We start from the raw sequence: 10,593 nt of genomic DNA on the forward strand, positions 1-10,593 counted from the left end.
CATCTCTTGTACTTACTCCGGTCAGCTTTAAAAAAACTAACCATCCAGCTAACCACCAAAAGCATGCCTTGTAAATACAAACACCCACCCCTCCTCGGATTCCATTACTAATAGGGTACATGTCACGGCAGTTCACACTGGCATGTCTATAGGCATGTATTTTACAAAAAGACATGCCCAAATGGCATGTCATTTTCCATTAAATATAACAAAAACTGATGCATCATTACAGGATTGATACTAAAATGCACTTACAAATATAACAAAAGTTAGTAAATATTATGAACAGAACTTATTACAGTACTAACTTATATTAGTAGTTTATCTAATATTTAACTATGAAGTTGGACTATATTTAAAATTTTCAATATTTATAAGATATAATATTTATATAAATTTTATTATTTATATAAAAAATTAGTAAAAAAGCATGCCAAATGAACAAAAAGCATGCCTAGGGCATACCCAGCCTGGCATGCCCAATCTAGCATGCCCGGGCCGCTGTGACATGAACCCTAATTACTAATTACAATTATTAATTCTATTTCCCCAACTTGCCAAAGCCTAGGGTTCTTCACTCCCCAAATCTAATCTCCTCTACTCATTTCTCACCTAGATCTCTTCTCCCACAATATACACACAACCCCACATCTATACTTACATCACTCACCTCTATCAACTCTTCTATTACACACCCCATTGTTAAAAATCCCACCTTTTTTCACTCACTGTTCCATTACAAAATGGCCAAGAATCACTCAAATTTGTATGTATATTCACCAAGATTCAAGATTTAGCTCTAGGAGGTGTTTGATTTAAACCCCATTTGATTAAACTTGGAGATGAAATACCCCATGAGGCATCTCTTGAGTTTCTTGATTTTTGTTGTTTTGGTGGTGTCTTTGAGCTATCAGAATAGTCTTCGGCGAGGTTTTGAGGTTGATTCCAGCTCACATTTCGTCGAAAGACCGGTTTTTAATGCTACCCTTTTGAAGTTGGCTTCTGTTGATATGGGGGAGTCTAAGTTGAGTCAAGAAATTGAGAGCTTGCTGGAGGGGAATTTTAAAATGCAGGGTCGACACCGGACTTTTATGTCGACTGGGAAGCGTCGGATTGATGTTCGTGTGAGGTCGGCTAGGGGGGTCCCGGTAAACCTTCGTTCTCCTGAGTTTTATAGATTGTGGTTGGAGTTTAGGAAGAATTTACAGAAATGGTCGAGGAGGAGGCGGTTTCAGTCTAATATGATGACTAATTTGGTTGATTCGTTTAACGGTTTAGTTGATGTTGGCAAAAAACATAAGACCTGTGCTGTTGTTGGGAATAGTGGGATTTTGTTGAATCATGAGTATGGTAAATTGATCGATAGTCATGAGCTTGTTATTAGATTGAATAACGCGAGGATTAGTAATTTTGAAAGAAATGTTGGTTTGAAAACGAGCATTTCTTTTGTGAATAGTAATATACTTCATTTGTGTGCTCGTAGGGAAAGTTGTTATTGTCACCCTTATGGAGATAAGGTTCCAATTGTCATGTATATGTGCCAACCCGTTCATTTTTTTGATTACGTTTTGTGCAACTCGTCTCATAAGGCGCCATTGATTATCACTGATCCTGGCTTTGATGCGCTGTGTTCTCGGATTGTAAAGTACTATTCTCTGAAACGATTTATTCAAGTTGCTGCGAAAGATGTTGGTGAATGGGGGTCTGCTCATGACGGAGTTAATTTTCATTATTCTTCGGGTATGCAAGCCATTTTGCTTGCTGTGGGGGTTTGTGAAAAAGTCAGTATCTTTGGGTTTGGGAAGTCAGATAAAGCTAAGCATCATTACCATACTAATCAAAAGGCCGAGCTTCAGTTACATGATTACGAAGCAGAATATGAATTTTATCGTGATTTGGTGCACAAACCAAGGGTCATTCCGTTTATCTCAGATAAGTTCAAGTTTCCTGCTGTTGTTTTGTATCAATAACATTATGCACTTGTTTAAGGCCTATTGCTTGTGTATAATGGGTAATTGTCTTAAACATGTATGAGTATACCATGTGTTGTAACATAGTGTTTGGCAGAAACAGATTAGCAAAATTGCTGTATACAAAAACTAGCCTCGTCTGTCCAAAGATTGTATTTCAAATGTGAAAAGTTCAATTCTGAAATTGCCTTATTATATCTACATTTAATTTTTGTAGAATCACTCACTATCATGCTAAAAGTTTTATGGGTGCCGAGTCTTGTATTTAGGTTCAGTATTATTTGAAGTCGGGCTATCAAACCAGAGCTCAGTAGATAGATTTACAGACTTGTATGGTTGGTTGGGCTGTTATCTCGTAATGGTACCCAGTTGTTTGGTCTGCAGTATGAGAAATTGGTAAAACTGATGCATTGCATAACAGTTTCTTTGGATTATACCTATAGCTCAGCCAGAGCTGGTATGTTTTGACTTGTCAGCTAGAAACCCCGGTTAAACTTGGGGGATTTGTACAGGGAGAGAGATATAAAAACAGGGTTGTTGGTTCAAATTAGTTGAGGCTGTAAATGATGATGGGAGCAAGAGTTAGCTATGTACCAAGCAACTAAGCAAGGGCCCGAGAAACTTTCAGGTTATGAATCGGGTGCATATTCGTCCATAGGTCAAGTCGGATATTTTGAATGAAACGATTCAAAACGAGCGATCAAATTGATATTTTTTCCTTGACTTGATAATTATCTTCCCCAAACAAAGGGAGGTGTGCAAGCGGTTGCTTTACCCACAGGCTTTAATTGTGTAAATTACTTAGTTGTTGAACCAAATTTTCTGTTGATTACAAATCAATCTTTATACTGAATGTCTGACACCTACGATCTCTGTCAAGTTTATGTAATCTGCGGTGATACTGGCTTCGAATGCCATTAATATATAACACAGTGGTTTAGCATCTAATACCACAACTGAAGAACACGAAGGCTTTGTGCTGTGCGCTTTTTTAAAGCAAGTCAGTTGATGTTCCGTAACTGGCTGAACTGATTAAATGTTCATTTATTCAATTAATCATCTAATTAATCATCCGATTAATTTCGATCAATCTAATTAATCTTCGACTAACCATTTCGTGACTTATTTCGACTAACCATTTCGTGACTTATTAAGTCCGATTCCAATTTTTTAAAATACTGGCTGTGCGCATCCTTTTGATTATATACCGCGATTATATTACCAAGAATGCGATTCTTATGCAAAATAAAAAAAATTGCATTCTGAATCTTTATTGCATTCTGAAAAAAGTGTAGTCACCAAGAATGCGATTCTTATGCAAAATAAAGATATCGCATTCTGAAAAAAGTGTAGTCACAGAGTCCAGATTTCTTCAGCAGAACCTGAAAATTACAGCAAACCCGCAGCTCAATATATTGAGCCCGAAGCAACACTGATGTGAACCTTGTCAATTAACGACTGCCATTCTGCCAATATTTAGCCAACACCATTTGACAAGTCTCAACAAACCAGGACTTAAATATGACTCAGGTGCAGCACGATACCAAATCTTGTTAGTCAAGTGTTGCGAGCTCAAGCTGTAACATATCATGTTCACCTAGTACTAATTCAGTTTTAGTATTGTCAGACCCAGGAGCGGATTAGAATGGTGAAAAAACGTCAAAAAAGTTAAACTGGTGAAAAAACGTCAAAAAAGTTAAACATCCCCGTGTCATGCCACGCCGCCTTTAACTAACACGCTGCCTTGTACTAGATCCGCCCCTGTCTTCTACTAGATCCGCCCCAGTTCCAACCCAATGATATTTGAAAAGCCTGTGGTATGGAGTCAATTAACAGAATCAAGGTTTATGTGATTTTGATCAATAAAGAATCTACAGGAATCAGTTGTGAAACAGGGAAGAAGATATAAGCAAAACAGTAATAATACTAGTTGGCTGAAGATTACAAACAATCTTTCACATAGTTCACTATCTAGGATGCCCAGCAATGGCACACTACAAGCAGATGAGACCATACCATAAAAGAACCTTAATGTACAAAACATCAACTTACTAATCAGCATCCTCAAAAACCATACCAGACCACAAAATGGCGAGAATGCGGATAGACTAGACTAGACTACATCGACCACGGTCCTTTAAGCATTACCTCCATTTACAAAACTCCCATCTGCCACTGCTGCCAGAATCTTCAGCTTCATTCCGGTGAAGCCTCCTCGTACTCCACGTCTTGCTCCTCGAACTTCACCTTCACCAGGAACCTTATGCTAACCTGGTTGTGCAAAAATGTGATTTTATTAGACTTAACTAGTTCAGATCCATCGATGAATATCAACCAAAAATATGTACCTGTTGAGGATCATAAACAGCATATTCATTGTAATCAAGGACACTGTCTTTGTGTTCTGATGGAACCAATCGGCCGCAAGGCACCTTAATGTCATCCTTCCACATAATGTGTTCCGCTTCATCGGTTTTCTTCCTTCCTAGCCCTAACACTCCAAGCTTTTTGTCCTCGTAAGATTTGGTCTCCTTCTCCTGCATTTGTCGGAGAATGAATTGTCATGTTTTGTCCATCTACAAGAACATGAACACGAGTCAGAGTGGATATTCAGATATTACCTTCGGAGGACTGGTGACCTCGACAACCTTCTCGCCCAAAGAAGCGACAGCCAGAACCAGGAAACCCTCTGGCCTATCCACCGCAGTAAAACCATACCTTGCAGCTTCAGCTGCAGCATCAGAGCATACGATTGCTTTCCCAAACTACAACACAACATAACCATATTTTCTGATCAATGAGAACTGAAACACAAGGTGATATTTAAATAGAGAGCTGCTGTATCAGAAAGCTGCCTCACCATGTACCCGGGAACTGGGAGCTGGCAAACCGCTGGCAAGAATCCTTTGTTCAAGTGTCGCATCAGATTCGAGCTCCTTGTACCTTTAAGTACACAAAACAGATGGATGATTCAAGTATCTCGCCTCAAGCCATGAAAAAGTATAAGAGAATGGAATCATAGACAAGCAACTGCAGCTTACCACACCAAAGCAAGACTTTGTTTGGCAGCTTCTTGATCTCTTCAAAGGAAGGGCAAGCACTCAACTCAACCGCATATATATTTTCAACGGATGCAGAGTAACTCTGCGACGTACCAAAAAATTGTGGTTAGGATCCCGATAAGCGTACATTAATAGAATAAAGATAACAAGTACTAGATAATTCATACAATTTCTCCCACTTTGACAGGTTCATAAGTCTTTTCCAGATAGTTTATGATCATCTTATAGTCATCCGAATCATTCTCCACAGGAGATATCGCACAGCCCAACCTTTTATAACACTCAGTAAGTGGATCATCAAGGGTAGAACCTCTCATATTCCCTACAAGGTGTGATGCTGTAACGATGTCTCGAACAGTCTCAAAAGCGGACGCAGCCTACACAAAAATAACAAGTTGGATTAGGGTAGATTTCCCACCGTCAACTATATTGTGTGATAATATTGGTGAGCGAATAATTAAAAGTATATATTACATGGTCTGCCATATCATTGAAGCTCTTGAAAATGAATGGTCTAGTTGAATGCAGAAGAGTAAACCATCTCTGGCTAAAGTCGGACCACACAGCCATAGCCTTCTGCCCTTCCTCCTTCATACCTTTAATCTTTTCTACCAATTCAAGAAGGGTTTCTTCACCTGCCATGATAATTAAACAATTTTGTGTGACTATATATACACTAAAGATACGGAAAACTTATGTTATTATTATATGCAAGAGAGCTTACATATTTGCAGGTGAACCTCTGAAAGCATTCCTATAGGAAGGTCAGGAGAATCCATTCCCAACTCCATAAGAGCATACCTGTAACAAGTAATAATGTAAGAATTATTGCCAACGCTGCAACCTACACTCGAGACTGGCTGAAGTGGAAGGTACCTACCTGTATATCTCTTGACTGCATAATACTTTCATAAAGCTTGCCACCATTGGATCGAGTTTGCAGTGAGCAGCTGCTACTCCAAGCTGACGAAGCCCAAGCCCACCATATCGAACATCATAGCCGTCGGCCTAGCACCATCAAATCATCAAATATACACGTAGATGAGCACACTCAGTCTAAAGATACAAGCACTCAACATCCTATGTACAATCCAGCAAAGAACAACTAGTTACTGAAAGTAGTAGCAGAATTATAAAAGAGTACCATGTCAACTGGGAAGAACTTCCGAAGCTTTTTTTTGAACTTCTTTTCTCTCTCCCATGGCTCAAATTCGTTGCCAGTCAGTTCCTCAAACAATCTCTTAAAATCAGTAATAGCATCATCTACATTTTCCCATTCCACAAGTTGCTCCTCAGCCCTAGGGTCATTGCCAACATTTCCTTTCTTGTAATACAAATGCAAGTTCTTGTTGGGAACTTCAATTAATTGCATAACAGAGAACCTGCAAATTCAAATATACCTTCAGCACTGTATTACATAACCAGCAACAGATCACAAAATAAGATGGGTGCTGTACTCGTTTAGCTCTCTGCCTTTATCGGAAAGAGAAAAGAGACAGTTAAACAGTATTCCATCCTTCTCAAAGATCTTTCCCCCAATCTCTTCCAACTTGCTATCTTTGTACACTCCTCTCTTCCCATAGATCTTCAACTGTAAATTCAGCCAGCAATGTCAGTATATTACTGAAGGAAACCTGATCTGTCGATATAAACAAAACATGGAAGGGCTTCAAACCTCTGCAGCAATGGATTCAAGAGCTTCATTATCAGGATCTTGTTTACTCCAAGGGATCCCTTTCCCCTCTACCGCAAGATCACTAACAACGTCATAGGCATCCAAAGGAAGTGCTTCTTGTTTCTTAATGCAATCAAGTAACCAAGCTTCCGTAACGACAGGTATACCATTCTCCCTACACACAGGAGTACATAACATTACTAATTTCGAACCCAAGAACACTGCACACCACCAACTCCGATCCAGCAACCACAATTATTTAGTCGCAATAGTACTTCAAACCATAGTGGTTAACAACCTGGATTAGTTAATGTTTGGAAAGGGCTATGGTTCCGCAAGAGCAAGCATAAAATATAAACTTAAATTCCTTACACTGCTTCAGTAACTTTGGATGATCCTCCTCGTTCACGATCAGAAGGGGAAACAATAAGACAAGTGACCCCTGTAACATACACAGTAGTTGTCTCAGTACCTAATAAACCCCCTCAACCTTAGACTTGTCAAATTCAGTAACAGGCTATTACCAAGAACCGAGTTGGCCACCTTCCCTCCATGCTCTTCAATATCCCTCTTCCAACGTTGCTGAATAACTCATCATAATAGATAAAAATATACATGTAATAAAGATACTGTTGTGACGACACTGAAAACAACATATACCTGTGTTTGAGAAAGACGGCCAGATAATGATATGGTCATCCCTGTAAATGGTTTGTCGGGAGGACCAAATGCTACCATTTTGTTCCGGCTCTTTGGGTCTTGATGATCCTTGAGCAACTGCATGACAAACATAATTCAACAAATTTACCAACAAATACATATTCCAAGTAACTATACAGTATAAAATTCAACACAACAGATAACATTATGAAGTGCAAGAAGCTTTACATCATAAGCTGGGGTATCTTTAATAGAATCTGGTATCACTAATTCTTCTTCTTTTCTCGGAGGTTCTCTAGTATTAAATGTACATGTTGACCACTCGCTGTAAGCACCGGTACAGAAGTACTTCGTACGCCCCCACTCAAGACCACCACCACAAATCGGACACTGATCAAGTGGCCCATAATACACCATATCCATGCTAAAAATACAAAAAGAGAAGAAACTGTTAATAGTACACCAAACCCGAGGCCAAAATTTTGAAAAAATTCATGAGAAATTTTAGCATAAAACGAACCATATCGGGACAACAGCATCATCAGAACCACATCCTCGGCCATTAGCTTCTAAGATTTTGCGCATTTGTTCAACAGAGAGATGATTACTTATTTCTTTACAGAACTTCTCAAACTCTGCACTGATACTCTCGCGATCTACATCTCTCTCACTGCCATTTTCATTTCCATTATCAGATTTAACCTTTTTCGCGGCATGTTTATCACCAGTATCATGGGAGGTGTTATCTGTCTTATGCTTTCTTCTAGTCATTTTTTGGTCTTCACTACCTGCTGCGCTAGATCTCGTCTCATGTACCTTCACATAATCACACATGTGCAACAAATCAGCAACATCATACTGATTACTACTAGTCTCAATATTTTGCTACATATTTGTTAACTTTATTCGGGGAAAATGGAAGTTACATGCGACGCCAACTGACAAGACTCAAACCCTCGACCTCTTTCGGATTCTATTGACTAAACTCAAACCATTTTAATGTTTGTCAACATATTTCTGCACTATGCTAATAAAAACTACATGCTACGCAATGACAAGATTCGAACCCTCGACCTCTTCAGATTCTATTTACTAAACTCAAACCCTCCTTGAGGAAACACCATTTTAATGTTTTCTACATATTTCTGCACTATGCTAACAAAAACTACATGCTAGTGCTACACATGCATCACAAACACAATTGCCTAGACTCCGCCGAAACTTGAACACTCGACCTCTTCCGATCTGCTTGACCAAACTTAAACCCTCGTTAACCACACACAAATTTGAAACTTCTTACCCTCATTACCCAAAATAGGGTACATAGCCTTTAATCTCTTACATCATCCTTCTTTTTCATAGATCTTCTACATGCAAAACTTAATTGTTTTGAACAATTAACATCTAAACTCCATCATTACATATAGTTTGCTACACAACTAAAACTATATCTAATCTAACACAAATTAAGAAACAACATGCAAATACAACAAGATCCAAGAACACATACTCATATCATATATTATATTATATAATAATAATTATAAACAAGTTATAGTACAGTGGCATGAAAGAATCAAAAGCAATGACTAACCTTCATGATAATTTTTCAGTTTTTGAGCTCTTTTGTTGTTGCAGTAACAAAGTTTTGTATATCGGATAAGTTGAGAAGAGGGAATCTGAGCAAGCTTTTAAGTAAGGTTGGTGGTGAGTGACACGTATTGGCAAGAATTAAGCAGTGTCTAACATGTGTGTTGATAAGAGAGTGACACGCGTCCAGGTGTAAGGAAATTGCATACACCTCACTTCTCATATCTTCTACTCACTCAACTAGGTTCTTTACCTTCTGCACTAATTTGTCTTGCATTGTAAAATTTATATAAAATAATTTAATTTTTTTCTTTCTGAACAAAATTTTAATATTTATAAAAACAATTTTTTTTAGAATTTAATTATAGAATTTTCAGTACAAAGTTTGAGCATGGGATTGGCAGGGGAGCTTGATATATCGATATACATGCACCACTATCAAATATATTTGGTGATGTTTGCATTTTCGGGATCGTGCATGACACTATACCCCTTTTTAAGGGTTTCATGACACCACGAGGGACCGAACATATATATCTGGGCTCGGGCTTTGTCTATACAGGTATGCTGCCTCATTGTTAATTTGTTATGTTCGCATGCTTTTGTATACATAGTTGATGATATTGAGCATGTTGGGTAAGGTTTAAAATTTTATATTTAAAATTATTTTCGATTTTAAATTAATTTATTTTTGACTTTAAGTTAATTGAAAAAGTGTCTTTATGTAATAAATTTGAATTCGACTTAAATAAACGTAAAAAATTGATTTAGAATCAGAGGTTTGAAGGGTTTTTTTTCAAACAACTTATTTTTTTATAATTTTTCTAATAAAAATCAATCCATTACTCAAATAACTATTCTATCGAATTAGATCATTTATACTACACATTTGTCATAGTAATCATAATAAATGTTATAATAAGTTATTATTTTAAATTTATCCGAGGCGATTATTATACTACAATTGGTGCTACAAGAGAAAAGACACAAGTGATGCAACAAAACAACCACTTTGTAGATTCAATGGACCGCTGTGTTTCTTATTAAGTTATTATGAACATCCTTACGTATGAGATGACTAAATGGATCTCTTTTTTTTTTCTTTATAATATCTGGGAAGAGACTCTTCTTGAATTTGGATTGACGTTCGAGTCGTCAGAGATCAACTCTTCCAGCGGATGAGGGGTCAGGGTTGAGTATTTGATTAACCGAAATTAAGATAGTAAAAAGAAAAATTATCAGAAAGCATATTGAAAAATTGAGGTTGTGATCAAAATTAAAATTAGAAAATTTTGCAAATATAACCATATTTTCTAAATTTATTTTCAGAAGTGCGGTTAAAGTTATAACAAAAATGCACCTAAATTTTACATATATAATTAACTAATTAACCAAACCAGAATTTATATAATTAATCGGTCTGATTTTCGATTCAAAAAACCGAAAACTTAAGTCTGGCCCGATCGAAGAAACAGTCCGAGAACTACATATTCGAACTTGGACCTAACAAATCTGAAGATATATAAACTTAAGACGTCAATTTCATTTCAGGAACTTCGAAAAGTTTACCCACAAGAATTTGGATATGGTAATACAGGCTTTGCGACACCCGGTATTGTGGCCTGTAAGTCAATCG

At 37.4% G+C, this 10,593-nt stretch overlaps 2 protein-coding genes across 2 annotated transcripts; one reads left to right on the top strand and one right to left on the bottom strand.

Annotated features, from left to right (window-relative positions):
- The first annotated feature begins 505 nt into the window (after window positions 1-505).
- Window positions 506-2,189, top strand: LOC108214490 (beta-1,6-galactosyltransferase GALT29A). The gene has a single exon (XM_017386500.2). The coding sequence runs from the start codon at window positions 843-845 to the stop codon at window positions 1,968-1,970; it is 1,128 nt and encodes a 375-aa protein (XP_017241989.2). The 5' UTR covers window positions 506-842; the 3' UTR covers window positions 1,971-2,189.
- A 1,685-nt stretch (window positions 2,190-3,874) lies between these two features.
- On the bottom strand, window positions 3,875-8,182 carry LOC108212803 (protein ADP-ribosyltransferase PARP3). Its single transcript, XM_064089722.1, has 17 exons — window positions 7,888-8,182; window positions 7,596-7,791; window positions 7,368-7,484; window positions 7,232-7,289; window positions 7,080-7,149; window positions 6,708-6,882; window positions 6,490-6,623; window positions 6,177-6,414; window positions 5,913-6,040; window positions 5,757-5,833; window positions 5,507-5,667; window positions 5,200-5,409; window positions 5,012-5,114; window positions 4,831-4,913; window positions 4,592-4,735; window positions 4,319-4,507; window positions 3,875-4,241 (listed from the first exon to the last, which is right to left on the bottom strand). Exons 1-17 carry the CDS (start codon window positions 8,136-8,138, stop codon window positions 4,167-4,169), a joined length of 2,409 nt encoding a protein of 802 aa, XP_063945792.1. The 5' UTR covers window positions 8,139-8,182; the 3' UTR covers window positions 3,875-4,166.
- Between the last annotated feature and the right edge of the window lie 2,411 nt (window positions 8,183-10,593).

Source organism: Daucus carota, chromosome 3 (assembly GCF_001625215.2).
Source record: "Daucus carota subsp. sativus chromosome 3, DH1 v3.0, whole genome shotgun sequence".
In the NCBI taxonomy this organism is placed as follows: Eukaryota; Viridiplantae; Streptophyta; class Magnoliopsida; order Apiales; family Apiaceae; genus Daucus; species Daucus carota.